At 38.9% G+C, this 15408-nt stretch overlaps 1 protein-coding gene across 1 annotated transcript in view; it reads right to left on the minus strand.

Annotated features, from left to right (window-relative positions):
- Positions 1-8562: 8562 nt before the first annotated feature.
- The window catches only part of pamr1b (peptidase domain containing associated with muscle regeneration 1b), a 44267-nt gene continuing 37421 nt past the window's right edge, over positions 8563-15408 (minus strand). Inside the window, exons 11-14 of the mRNA XM_079859474.1 lie at positions 13226-13292; positions 12807-13039; positions 10402-10745; positions 8563-10149 (exon numbers count right to left, since the gene is read on the minus strand). Coding sequence (XP_079715600.1) covers positions 9589-10149; positions 10402-10745; positions 12807-13039; positions 13226-13292 — 1205 coding nt within the window. The 3' untranslated portion in view covers positions 8563-9588. The remainder of the gene's footprint in view (positions 10150-10401; positions 10746-12806; positions 13040-13225; positions 13293-15408) is intronic.

Below are 15408 nucleotides of genomic sequence, written 5' to 3' on the forward strand. Positions count from 1 at the left end.
CACTGAAAATGCTTTGACCATGATTAATGACGAAATGAAACAAATGAGGGATGCTGTCATTCAGGATTGGTCCTAGACATGCTTACAGCCGATAAGTGCGGGGTGGTACTTAAGATGTTGGGAACTTCGTGTTGTTTTTACATTACATTCCTGATTACAGTAATAATGTGACCAATATCATCGCACATATGTGGATGGCCATAAAAGAGCCTCTCTTTTACGGAAAAATTACGTAAGGAATAATTGACGACAGACCGTTGAATTATTAGAAAAATAATGCACACCCGAGGTGGTCATGCGTTCACGACGCGAAGCGGAGTAATGACCTCGGTGTGCATTATTTTTCTAATAATTCAACGGCCTGAAGTCAATTATTCCGCTTATACTACAGTTACCACACCTCGAAACATTGTTCAGATTATGTATTTCAAGACGATTGTAAAGTTTTTGTCATTAAAACGCTCTTGTATGTAGGACTAATTTCTTACGCATCTTATCCAATGCCTCCGTTGCTAATCCCAAAACGTCATTTTAGAGTTAGTAATGGAGGTTTGAGCCACTGATAGCAGACTAATGCTGGGACACACGACTAGCTGACACAGAGTTAGTAACGGAGGTTTGAGCCACTGATAGCAGACTAATGCTGGGACACACGACTAGCTGACACAGAGTTAGTAACGGAGGTTTGAGCCACTGATAGCAGACTCATGCTGGGGACACACGACTAGCTGACACATTCTCTGACTGTTTTCATCGCAGCATATTTTAAACACAGACTTTGAACACAGACTGAACGCGCTGAACACGCGTTTGTGCATGATCAGTCATCAAATTACATTCATAACCGGCCTTAAAGTGTGTCCTCAGGCTTTATGCAGTTATTAGAGAGAGAGATGTTGCAATAATGAGACAGAAAAGCATGTGCGTCAATATTATTATTTATTTATTTATTAATTCAATTCGTTTTAATTCATTCGTTCATTCTTTTTTTTCTATTATTGACAGATGACAGTAGACTAAATAAATGAAAAAAAAAGCCTTTTAACAAGTAAGGCCTATCAATAATTATTTATTTGTTATATTATCTGCAATAAAAATCCGTGCTGCAGGACTATCCATTTATTTAGCCTATATTCAGTTTAATTTTCTATTCATTATATAGGACTATATACTTTATTTATTAAAATTAAACTGCATGTTTCCATTGATTGTGAAGCTAGACATTGAAACTTGCAGATCAAGCGCATGGGGCTAAATGCTTTTTCTTGTTATGAATTGTATCCTATTTTCCGTTATCACCGTTAACTACGCGGAGTGATATGGAACTGTAATGCGGTCGAGACCTGCCTGGAACTACTTTAGCCGTGCGTTTCCCTGAAAATAATGCACACCTTAGAACGTTCGTCAGCCAATCAGATTCAAGCATTCAACGGCCCTGTAGTATAAGTGCTGATAATTCATGGTTTGAATGGTTCACTAATTTGTGGGGAGGATGGGGTTACTGGATATGTCACACACTCTTGCCAGTAATAGTGATAGGAGTTTTGATGTTGCTGTAATGTGTAATTCAATGTATTTCATCTTTAGTGGAGAGGCTGGTGAAAAACACAGTCTCATACCAAATGATTCAAATATCTGATTATGAGGATCAATTGAAAGATGTAAACCCAAAACCACAGAAATTCGATGACGACACGACCAGTGGAAGTTACAGTGAAATGTATTAATTGAGTTAAGAGATTTGTTTTTTCCTATTCTGAATATCTATACTATTTCTTGTTTATATGTGGTGACTGAGGGCCTGACCTAGTGTCAGGAGTGCAATAACAGTGTTTATTCATTCAGCCGACTTCAGATAAATCTTCACTTGTTTGATTATACTACAGGGACTATCCATGACAATGAAATTAACAATTATGCCAGTAGCTTTTCTAAGGATGATGATGTGAGGGATTTTATTTTACCTTTAACTATTTGTATTTGTATAGCTTGCTGAATCAACCAGAGATGCACATGTCTTGAAGATATTCAGACATTCTTACAGTTCACATTATAGCCTTCGTCACAACGAACAGATCTTCTTTACTGTCCCTAGAGTTAAGAGAGAAATTGGGAAATATGCTTTCTGTTTTAGAGCCCCTCGTGACTGGAACAGCCTTCCTGCATCCATTCGTTCGCTTACTTCTTTTCCTATGTTCCGAACTGCTTTGTTAACACATCTTCAGAATATTTGTCTATGTTTCTAGCATTTCAGATTTAGCATTGATATTGTCATGTTATGTATGTTTTTATTCAGTATATGAATGTCTATCTGTGATGGGTGGGGATAGTGAGAGCTTGTGTGTGTGTGAGTGCGGGCGGGCGTGTGTGTCCGTGTGGTGCGTGTGAAAGTGTGTGAGTGCGTGTGTTTATTTTTTTTTTAATTTTTAATTTTTTTATTTTTTTTAATTGTTGTATTATTATTTTATTATTGTTATGACTTTTTTGTCTTATTTGATTGTATCTACTCTGTTGTTTTGCTGTTTTTTGTTGTTTGGACATGATCCTGAGGACCCCCATGAAAACGAGATGTTTCATCTCATGGGGCTGATCCTCTAATAAATGTACATAAATAAATAAATAAATATGTTTCGAAACTGAAAGGATTAACATGTCTGATGTAATATGTATGGAAGAATGTATTATACTTGTGGGTGATTAAGATAATAATCAAAAGGGGGGAATTGTTATGGAAATAGTTTTTTATTCATAAATTTATTCATATTAATGATCATTCCCTATAATAAATCATGTACTTTCCTAATAAGGCAGAGAAAGGTTCAATTGGCTAAGAGCCTGGGCTATGGCCCTATGTTATCTATGTTATGAGTAGCAGAGATATAAAGAAACATGTTCTGATATCAAATACATGCAAACTTGTATGAAGTTCTCTGTCTGCTTTGAATCTCTTTAAAAAAATGTGTTAAAAATGTTCATTCCCAAAAAGCAATAAAAACAAAAAAATAATAAAAAAAAATTAAAAATCTTGACTGAGGTTGTCATAATTTATGCATGAAAGGGTTAATTTTGTGTTTTTGGTCAAAACATGGGGAATCATTTTTAAAGGGTGATGTTTCAGGTAACATTGGATTAATATCCATCAGAGGGTCATCAGGATGCTGGAGCCTATCCCAGCCTATAACCAACACAGGTTTTTAAAAATGGAAGCATAAATATCAGAAATAGAAAAAACAGAAAAAAGAAAAACAACATATTTCGTTTGATTATTTGTTTCACTGTCACCAATCTCAGTGTCTGAAATAACTGTTATCCACCACAAGATGGCGTTAAGGTGACAAATTGCAATGTATTTAAGGTTTGATTTGTTTGCCTGGCATCATGAATGCAAGCCTCAAGTCTTCATAGGGTTTCAGCTGCACATCCCTAGCTTTAACTTCTGCTTTTAAGCACATTCAATATGTAATGCTGTCATCCATCGTAATACAATTATGATTGTAATTATGATACAAGCGTGATTTCACCAAGTACAACGTGTTCCTGGATGGATCAACATCTTTGTCAGATTTGAAAAAAATCAGATTTGAGGGACAAGTTCACAGTTTATGTCAGGTTTAGGCTTACAACTAGGGTTAGGTGCTTCCACATCAGTGTTATTCACCTATCATTTCCCTCAGATTTCAGGGAGAAGTTATGGGATAGGATTACATTTTTGGATAGGAACTTTGTTCCAGGATCAACAAAATATGTTGATCTAGGAACATTTCTTACTTGGCAAAATCACGGTGACAGGCGGGGAAAATACTATGAGAATTACAGTTGTATTCCAATTAAATACACATGCATTGACAATTTCAAAAGTGAAATGAGTCCTAAAGCCACAATACAAATATAATTTAGTGTCTTTGTTGCCAGAATGCATCTGATATCGTTTTTTTTTTTTTTTTTTCTGTGACAAAAACACTGATTTTCCAATCTTTGACCCCTTCCAAGTTGTACATCTCTTGCTAAGAGAGATAAGACCGCTGGCTGAATGCTTGATGCTATCAGATTGGTGTATTGGAAATAGAAATACCATTCTGTACATTAAAAAAAGAGTAAATTCTGCAAACTCCCAATTGTGATGTTGCTCTATAAACAATGGTTTGTCAGTTATACATTGTAGAATATTGTCTATTGCAGGTGCAAGTGGTTGGTAATTTACAGGAATCTAGCCAATCAGAGTACGTCTACGTCGAAGCGACCACCTCCAGGAACCTTCCCAGGTTGCCTCATCCCACATGCCATCCAACCATGTTCAGCCACAAGCGTTGTCCCATCTCGCTGCATGGACCAGAAGTGGTAAGGTCCAATTTCAGATGACTTCTATATCATCACTGTCTGAACTAGTTACTATGTTACTATGTTAGTAACATTAGGTGGTGCTTGTTTTGTCCAACCAACTAAGAAATTAGTAATGCCCTTGCGTGCATCGTCTACTACAAGAATAAACTGTGCTTTAAAGCTGTTCAGAGCCAATGAGGAACTCACTGATAAGGAGTATGGAGGACTTTGACGACTTCCTGAGATGGGTGTATCAGCCAAGTAAAGTGGATCAGCCAGGAACAGGTGTGTTACAAGTTTAGCGGTGGTGTCCAACGATTGATCATGTCAGAGCAATCACATCTGCCCTTTGTTGCTTTGGACTTCTGTTGCAGATCAAGGAAGTGGCATACACCCAGGGGTAAAGAAATGGGGTATGTAGTATATGCACTGCACAATTCTTTGAAAATCTAAATATTATAATACATCTTAAAATAATTTAAAAATAATGTTTGTTAAAAATATAATGTTTGTTTAGCATTTTAAATGAGTACATTTTAGAAGTATAAAGTGATTATTGCCGTTGCTCAATAAATAACAAACGTTGCGGTATGTTTGTGAATGGCCGCTTGATTTAAATTACAGAGATTGATGCACGGCTTTCTATGGGGTAAAGCACGGCTGGCGGCACAATAACATTAATAAAACATAAAAGAATCGACAAAGCCCTGCCGGAACCAGACTGGACAACCAGACTCTAACGTCATACATGAGCCACTCTTTGGTTCGGTAACACCCAGATCCAGCCAGTCTTCCACCTGTCACTCAGGCTTTAAAGCTGCTGTCGGTTAATTTGACGGATGAACTTTCTCCTCGACTTTTGTCGATAAATCTTTGTGGTTTTATTTACGTGGTCTTCTTTTAGGCTACTTTACAAACATGATGTTAGAAACTATTAGATGTGGTGTGAGTAAATTACCTCATCCAGATGTATTTTAATAATTCCAGAAGCATTGACTTGCTTGCTTAGAACCAGTCATTTGGAACAATTAAGAATGTTTTTTTTTTTTTTTTGTAACACTTTATAATAACGTTCAGTTGTAAGTCATTTATAAGTGGTTAGTTAATGATTAACTAATTATTTACAAAACATTCATAAATGAGTAGCAAGTGATATACTAACATTTTATGTATGTTTTGTAGTTCTGTTACAAGTCATTTACAAGTGATTATTAAATGATTAATCAATGTTTAATAAATTGTTACATTATTTTGTATGTTTTGTTCACATCAGGTGCACAGTGGTTAAAGACTCCACGTGTGTCAGAGAAGCTGTCTATACCCTCACCAGTCAGCACTTACACTACAGTGCACACTACACTACACTACACTACACTACACTACACTACAGAAGACAACTGTCTATACACTCACCAGTCAGCACTTACACTGCAGTGCACACTACACTACACTACACTACACTACAGAAGACAACTGTCTATACACTCACCAGTCAGCACTTACACTGCAGTACACACTACACTACACACTACACTACACTACACACTACACTACAGAAGACAGCTGTCTATACCCTCACCAGTCAGCACTTACACTGCAGTACACACTACACTACACTACACTACACTACACTACACTACACACTACACTACACACTACAGAAGACAACTGTCTATACACTCACCAGTCAGCACTTACACTGCAGTGCACACTACACTACACACTACACACTACACTACACTACACACTACACTACACTACACACTACAGAAGACAGCTGTCTATACCCTCACCAGTCAGCACTTACACTGCAGTACACACTACACACTACACTACACACTACACACTACACTACACTACACTACACTGCACACTACACACTACACTACACTACACTACACTACACTGCACACTACACACTACACTACACTACACTGCACACTACACACTACACTACACTACACTACACTACACTGCACACTACACACTACACTACACTACACTACACTGCACACTACACACTACACTACACTACACACTACAGAAGACAGCTGTCTATACCCTCACCAGTCAGCACTTACACTGCAGTACACACTACACTACACTACACTACACTACACTGCACACTACACACTACACTACACACTACAGAAGACAGCTGTCTATACCCTCACCAGTCAGCACTTACACTGCAGTACACACTACACACTACACTACACTACACTACACTACACACTACACTACACTACACTACACTACACTGCACACTACACACTACACTACACACTACACTACACTACACACTACACTACACTACACTACACTACACTGCACACTACACACTACACTACACACTACAGAAGACAGCTGTCTATACCCTCACCAGTCAGCACTTACACTGCAGTACACACTACACTACACACTACACTACACTACACTACACTACACACTACACTACACACTACACTACACACTACACTACACACTACACTACACACTACACTACACTACACTACACACTACACTACACACTACACTACACTACACTACACACTACACTACACTACACTACACTGCACACTACACACTACACTACACACTACACTACACTACACTACACACTACACTACACACTACACTACACTGCACACTACACACTACACTACACTACACTACACTACACTGCACACTACACACTACACTACACTACACTACACTACACTGCACACTACACACTACACTACACTACACACTACAGAAGACAGCTGTCTATACCCTCACCAGTCAGCACTTACACTGCAGTACACACTACACTACACTACACTACACTACACTGCACACTACACACTACACTACACACTACAGAAGACAGCTGTCTATACCCTCACCAGTCAGCACTTACACTGCAGTACACACTACACACTACACTACACTACACTACACTACACACTACACTACACTACACTACACTGCACACTACACACTACACTACACACTACACTACACTACACACTACACTACACTACACTACACTACACTGCACACTACACACTACACTACACACTACAGAAGACAGCTGTCTATACCCTCACCAGTCAGCACTTACACTGCAGTACACACTACACTACACACTACACTACACTACACTACACACTACACTACACACTACACTACACACTACACTACACACTACACTACACACTACACTACACTACACTACACACTACACTACACACTACACTACACTACACTACACACTACACTACACTACACACTACACTACACACTACAGTGTTCAACACCTGTTATAGATGATGTGTAAACACATGAATAAATCATTTACAACACTTTCTGCATCCCCTAATCTAAAGTGTACACTATTCATCACTTGTAAGTGTGTTTCACATCATTCGTAGATAACATTCGAAAATCTTATGCCTTATTGATTCTTGAAGTGGTAATCTACGAATGATGTGTAACACATTTACAAGTGATAATAGTGTACACTTTAGATTAGGGGACGCAGAAAGTGTTGTAAATGATTTATTCATGCGTTTACACATCATTGTGTTGAACACTATTACTTACCTGTTACAAATGATCTGTACGTGCATACAAGGCATTTACAACACTTTCTGCACCCTCTAATTACTACATACATACAAAACAAATAACATAATTTATTAAACATTTATAAAACGCATATTCATGTTTTGCAAATGATTAGTTAAGTACTTAGGAGTGTATTTGAAATATGAAATGAACATACAGAAAAATTGGGAAGGAGTCACTGAAAAAGTGAAAGGTAGGTTTAAAAAAAATGTAAGTGGTTAACACCAAAAATGTCATAGAGAGGAAGAAACAAGGGTTTAAAAAGGGTTTTGTTTGGTAAAAACTTTATTTTTTCATGCTAAGGTTGACATTTGCATGGATCTGCTCTAATGCATATGCAGATTTTTTTTTAATTCGACTGTAACCTGTCTATAAAGAACATGTTGATGTTACACATTTTCTGGGTAAATGAAGCAACGCTTACCTTACACTACCAACAAGCAACCAATTCTATATTGCTTAGTATTATAAAGTTTTTAAATTTATTTAAAAGTAATAACTATAGTAATACAGAAACAATATTTGTATATCTATTTTCTATTAACTGAAGATTTAAATGTTCAGGAGTAGCATCGCATCTCATCACATCACAAGGGGTTTTCAACAGCTGCTTATCTCAGCATGCCTCCATCACCTTAATACTACCTCAGTTTTTATTCACTTCAAATACGCATTACATGTATGTACTGAACAGATGGCTGCACCTTCTAAATATTTCTTTAGCTTTGAAAATAAAAATTGGCACAAAAAATAAATTTCCAATTTGATTAGATAGTCCATGTAGGAATTTAGAAATCGACTGGAGTCTCAAGCCCTCCATCATGGACCTCAGTAAAGTATTAGATGAGAGTGTGAACTAATGCTTCTTTTTGAACCATTAGACAATAAATCCTCTATAAACATCAGAATTAATCACAGGCAATGAAGTACATCAATTCATTGAACTGAGATGAATGGTTGCTAAAACGTGTTCACACATTTTGTGTTTCCATTTTATTTTGATTTCATAGCTCAATAGAGGCGTTGCTTCTTCTCCAGTGACTTCTCTCTTGTATCTTGCCATCTTTCCTCATATTCAAATCACACTTTAACGACTTCTGAGAAGACAATAAGCTCTAAAATTGTATTCACCGGTGTAGCTGATGGACTGTCATTTTAGAAAAATGTGTCATGTTGTAATATTTTATTAGTTTTCATTTTGTTCTGTTAATTATTTTCCCTTTTATTTTTCACTTGCCTCCTCAGAGGAAATGTCACTGCAGTCCATATTACTATGAGTTATGGTCTGACCAATGACAATATATGTTATTATATGTAAATATGTACACCTTTCAATAATGCTTACAATGCTAAATACAACATTACAATTTATGTACAATTTAAAGATTTATAGGCAAACCAACTATCACTAGATGTGACTTATTTTACATCACCTGAGAAGCCGAGGACCAGCACATACTGTCTGTAGGAAGTGCTGGTAGATGTTCATGTTGTGTTCGGACTTAATGTTTAAAGTATAAGTCCATGTCCTATACATCTGTGCACTGCATGGTCCAGTGTATACATTACCCCATAATGCAGTATTATAAGGGATAGAAGGAAATGCATGACATAATATAAATGAGACAGAGACAAGATGTAATATTGCATGTCAGCCTATGTCATATTTCCCTCTATAAAGTTGACAAAATTAGCAACATTAGTGTACACGGTGTAAAGCTCTGGGTTGCAGTTTGAAGAATCATGTCCGAAACTGACCAGCCCCAAAAGTTTCCACTCTTGTGAACCCTGTCCATGTGGAGGAGTGAGACTGGAGACCGAAGAGACCGCTGGGAAGATGAGAACACCTCCAGTGTCGGCAGGGCAAATGTTGGACTGATCCGCGCCCGCGCCCACACCCTGTCGCCCACACAGCATGTTTTCAGACACACTAATAGGAAGACCATAATTGGCATATTGCTGCTCACAGTGAACAATATCCCCCAGAATCACACGGCCCACGCGTGCTTTCTCAACATTTCCAGCCTCTTGGTCAGGTAAGAGGGACCAGCCCGTCACCATCCCCTGTCTGGAGTCTTCTACTGTATCCTGAGCGCTCGGAAGGCAGATCGGTTTCACATGTTCTCCAATACGAGCCTTGTCCAAGAGCTTCAGCACGGCCACATCTGAGTCCAGCACCAGGGGATCATAGTTTGGATGAAGAGTGATGGAGGAAACCTGGCCAATCAGAGACGAGACGTGAATAACAGAATATACAAAAAAATATTTGGCAGCTTATGATTATTACACAGAGTGTCCAGAGAGCTGTATTCTAAGCCGGGTCTCCTGGAGGCCCCCAGTAGTGTTTTGGATATTATTTTAAGTTTTTTTTTTAAGTTTTTTTATATATATAAAATGTGGAACGTAGTAATAATAAAGAATGAGTAGGTGTGTCTAAACTTCTAGCTATTGGTGTTCCCACAAACTGACCCGTAATCGCTGCAGTCCCTTGGTCACTCTCAGATCGCTGCGATACTGTTTGCCAAGCACTACTCTGATTTTGGCCGTGTCGAGTGGATATAATTTCCCCAGTTCTGTGACACAGTGGGCCGCTACGACCACACTGCGCTGGTTCACCAGGGCTCCGCTGCAAACAAGCTGCCAACCATCCATGTCACTCTCTTCTTCCATCGGTTCAGTGTTTTTCCCCATTGTCCTCGTCACACTTAACTTCCCTAGTTTGCTTGCAACAGGCAAACGATAGATGGCAGCCAGCCAGGGCCATTTAGTTTCTGCAGGGTTCTGAGGGTCAAAGTTCGTCAGCTTCCCACACACTGGCATAGAAAGAGAGAAAAGAAACTAAGAGAAGAAACAAAAGCAAGGAATACTTGACAGATTATGGAATATAGCAATAAAAGAGCACTTTGAGGATTTGGATTGTTATGGATAACACGGAGAGCTCAATTTAGTCTTTTATTACTTCACTACCTCATGCATTTTCCTGTGTTGACACTCTGATAGGTGTGTGTGTATTTTGTGTGTGTGTGTGTGTGTGTGCGTGAGAGAGAGAGAGAGAGAGAGAGAGAGAGAGAGAGAGAGAGAGAGTGTGTGTGTTTGGTCCATGCATTCCCTACATTGTGGACCAGATGTTCCCACAAGGATAGTAATACTAGTAATGTTCAATGTTGTGGGAAAATGTCAAAATTTCAAACAAAATTTCGGTCCCCACACGGAAAACAGCTTATAAATCATACAACACCTATTTTAAGTGCCACTATTATGTTTTTCTTCTAAATTTTCCCTTTCATGCAGTGTGTAATATGGCTGAAAAAGTAAAGTGTCTCCCAAAAGAATGAATCAACTCTAAACCGCCTTAACAAGTATTTTGTATTTCGAATGAGTTCTGCATCACTAGAAAATATATTTGCATAATGCTCACCTAAGTTGTATGTTGTATGTAATCCGCCCACGAACAACTTGACCTGCCCTCAAATGTCATTTTCCTGACGACTGCTTCTCAAATCTCTGTTTTATAGTGGGATTTGCAAAGCGCTTACTCTTGAAAGATGAGTCAGTTCTCAGTTTATTTGGACCAGCTTGCTCCTCATAATCACAACCTGTAAGTGTGACTAATAATTGATGTATATATTTTCTACAGGGTGTTCAAAATATGTAGTTTTGTGTTTTATATTGTGTAGGTCTCCTGCTAACTGGCTCACTCACATTATTACTGTCTTACTGAAATACTTCTGCTGATCAGCTGTGGGCCATTATTACCTAAAACTGTGTCTATTACAGCAGATTGTCTGTCGTTCTTTGAGTAAAGATAAAGGATGGAGTTAGATTTGTTTTACACAAACGTTTATGTTACATCAGTCATTCACGCTAGAGCTCGGCTAATGTATGCACCGTTATTGATAAAGTTTCCGCATGTGCACCGCAATAAATTAGAAATATGAGGAATTAAAGTTGCAACATCTCATAATGCACCTCAAACTGAGTAGTGTATAAATGAGAAACGTCCTGCTCGAGTCGTCCTTGCGATGGACGTTCGGGTTGAATAACTATTTCTCCCCATGTTTCATCATTGGACTCGCGCTCGCATTGATACGGTAAAATCAACGCCATCGTTACTGTCTTTACAGTGTGTACAATCGCTGAGCTTTAGGAAGACTCTGGAGCTGAAGTCTATGCTAATGGGCATTTTGTTTCCGACGTGCGCTGTAAGCAGTAGACCAATCACAACAGACTGAGCCGTCTGGCCAATCAGAGCAGAGAAACTCGCGGAAGGAAGGGATTTAGAGGGACTGATTAATCCGATGAGTGGTTTGAAAGTCATTGAAAAATGTGGTGATGTGCAATGTATAATTTAAGAGCATGAAAGTGTTTTTTGACCTTTGATGCATGTTGTAGGAGACCTTGTGCATCAAGACTTTGAATATGTGCAATCATGAAGCAAGATTTGGAATATAATGCACAAGTTATATCTGGACTACTTGGTAACACTTTACTTTACAGTGTCCTTGTTACATATGTTACATGTACTTACCATTGTAATAACAGTAAATTATGCATAATTACATGCTACTAACCCTCAACCAAACCCTAATCCTACCCTAAACCTATAGTAAGTACATGTAGTTGCTTCATATTACTCAGTACTTAAATATATAATTACACTGTAACAATGACACCTTAAAATAAAGTGTAACCAACACCTTAAAATAAAGTGTAACCGTAACTACTTTTATGGTGCTTTTAGGCTGCTCTATGTCATACAGGATTGGAAGGACATGAAGGTGATTAAATGAAGAACGATTTTTTGAGTTATCCTATTAACAAAGCCCGCTACACCTCTTGCAGTGCTGTTTGTTTTGGGTCATGTGCACCCTCACCTGGTGAACAAGAGACATGACGTCCACTCCACTTTCCCATCTTCAGACAGGTTCTGCGTGCACTTCCAGAGTGCTGGTAGTACGGTGACATACACTCGTACTCAATGTGTGTGTAGAGATGGTGAAACCCCTGTGGGAGCGGGGGGAGGCTGAAAGGGGTCTGGGTGGGCCACACTTCGCTCAAGAAATTGGTTGCCCCAGAAGAAGAATAAAACTTATGCACAGGTGTTTTCCTGAAGAAAAACATACAGAATAAATGAAATACAGTTTACAGGTCACATATTACATAAACTGTGTTACTTGAAAATTTTGCTTTGGAAGGAATGGGAGAATTATATCACAATATTAAATGGAAAACCAGTAAAACTAAATCTGCATGTGTGTTGATGTAACAGGTTTTGCCGTCAGGAGTGAAATACCTGGAAGGGATGTGGGGAGGAAGAACTCTCTGTTTGACCAGCACAGATACTTTGGGCTCTCGACAGGCTGCGGATAAGAGCACAAACAAAACACAGCTTAGTTTTCATAAATACTGATGTCAGCACAGTATTTATGAAAACACTTTGAGTTTTAATACTCTAAATATCTTGGGTTTCTCAAAAATGTGTGTTGTTAATGCGGAAACATTTGCCAGCAGCAGTGGTGTAGTGGTAAAAAAAGAGGTGGGTAAACTATAAATTCTAGTGGACCACGATGTGGTCACGGGGTAAGGTGGGCCACTGCCTACCGGTGTATGCATATATCCTGATGACATCGCTATATGCTATCATTTGATGGTACTACCAAGGGTATCACTGGTTGTTCCCTCATCATAGGTCACACAATCACTATTCAATTCATACATTAAGTTCTTGTTAAAGAGACTCAAGAAGGAATAATATGGTTGAAATCTATAAAGTTTACTAAATGACACATAGAGAACAAAAATATTTAAGAGAGATCGAGAGGGAGGCTTATATCCAGGGCTTCCAATACAATCCACTTGTGCAATGATTAGGGATTTGGAATTATTTTCATAGTCGATTAATCTGTTGAATATTTTCTTGATTAATCGATAGTTGTTTGGTCTATCAGAAAAATGTGGATCAGTGTTTCCCTGTAGAGGGAAAAGGCTTTAACCTGGTGCAGGCTTGATTCCCTCTGAATCTCTTGTACAGCTGGGTTTTGACAAGCTCCCTACATTAAACCAGCTGCCTGTAATGAATAAATTAAAAAAAATCAAGTTTTAATGATTTCCTGTTGCGGCTGCGATCAAGTTTCATTCTCGCGCAGCTTGTTTGTAACTTAACGAGCGTGTGTTTTTCTGCTACGCGTACGTGCGCCGTTCTCTTTGTTCTGTGTGTGTGTGTCGGCACGCTGCGCTCTCTGCTCAATGTTCTGCCCCGTGTTGCGCTGCGCGTTCTGCTCTGTCGTTAACGGCCCAAATGCTTGAATCATGTACCGATCGGCAATCACGCACTGGAAAAGCAAAGTCCGCTCAAATAACGTTAAATTTAGAGGTGTATGAACGCAATGTAGAGGTGGATAAACGCAATGTAGAGGTGGATAAACGCAATGTAGAGGTGGATAAACGCACTTTGGAGGTGGGCAAACGCTATTTCCGAATTTTGGGAGGTGCGTAAACGGCGTTTACGTGCGTTTAGCCTCCACTACATCCCTGGCCAGCAGCGATCGCGCTGTAACTCTCGCCTTGTTTCCCATCGAAGCTAAGCATGGTTGAGCCTGGTCAGTGTCTGGATTGGAAACTGCCTGGGAAAACTAAGGTGCTAGTGACCCTGTATGTCCTCATGCCTCAGTATAGTAACACTGTACACTATACTGCAAAAAAGCATCATCTTTCAGGTGAGAAGTTTTACTGAGGTCCTGATTGGTCCTGTGGTCATAAAGAAATATCAGGATTACTTTTGAAAAGTGTAGTAACCTTGGAATCTGGGCCACATTTGCCCACATGTCTCTGTCTATAATAGCCTCCTAATCACCCCCTTATCTACACCACTTTAGCAGTTGTTTTAATGTGAAACTTAGTATTTTAGTCTGTTATCACACTTGGGTGCAGATTGCAAGTTTCATGTAAAAGTCAAACTTAACCAGACACTAAAGTGATTGGTACAGAGCGGCACCATGTGAAGTGACAACGGACCATGACGCCCAGTACACGTGTGATTTTGGGCTGTCCCAGATGAAAGATGAGCAGTCGTTTTGATTTCTGTATCTGTGGCTCCTAAACGGTGTGCTACGTCGTACAGTGAGTGAGGTTCAAAGACGGCCATTGTCAAGGTCTTGCGACCAAAGATAGCCTGCAATAATTTTCTGACAGTGTCAGAAATTCAGCATGATCATCTCACAGGGTGTTTGCTGTTACGAGTTACGTTTACTGACCAGCCAATAAAAATGCAACATGAAATGGCATATTAATCAACGCGATATGGCACTAAAAACTACTTACCTCAAGCTCCATTTGCAAAATTGGCATGCTAAGTTTGCCTCTTTTCCCTAACCATGTGCGAGTCCATATTCTCATTTTTCGCTTCCTCCTCTTTTTTTCAGTGCACATAAAAACCACAATTGCCGGAATGTGATTCATCTTCATTCATTCTTCTAT

This window comes from Squalius cephalus (genome assembly GCF_949319135.1).
Source record: "Squalius cephalus genome assembly, chromosome: 23".
Classification (NCBI taxonomy): Eukaryota; Metazoa; Chordata; class Actinopteri; order Cypriniformes; family Leuciscidae; genus Squalius; species Squalius cephalus.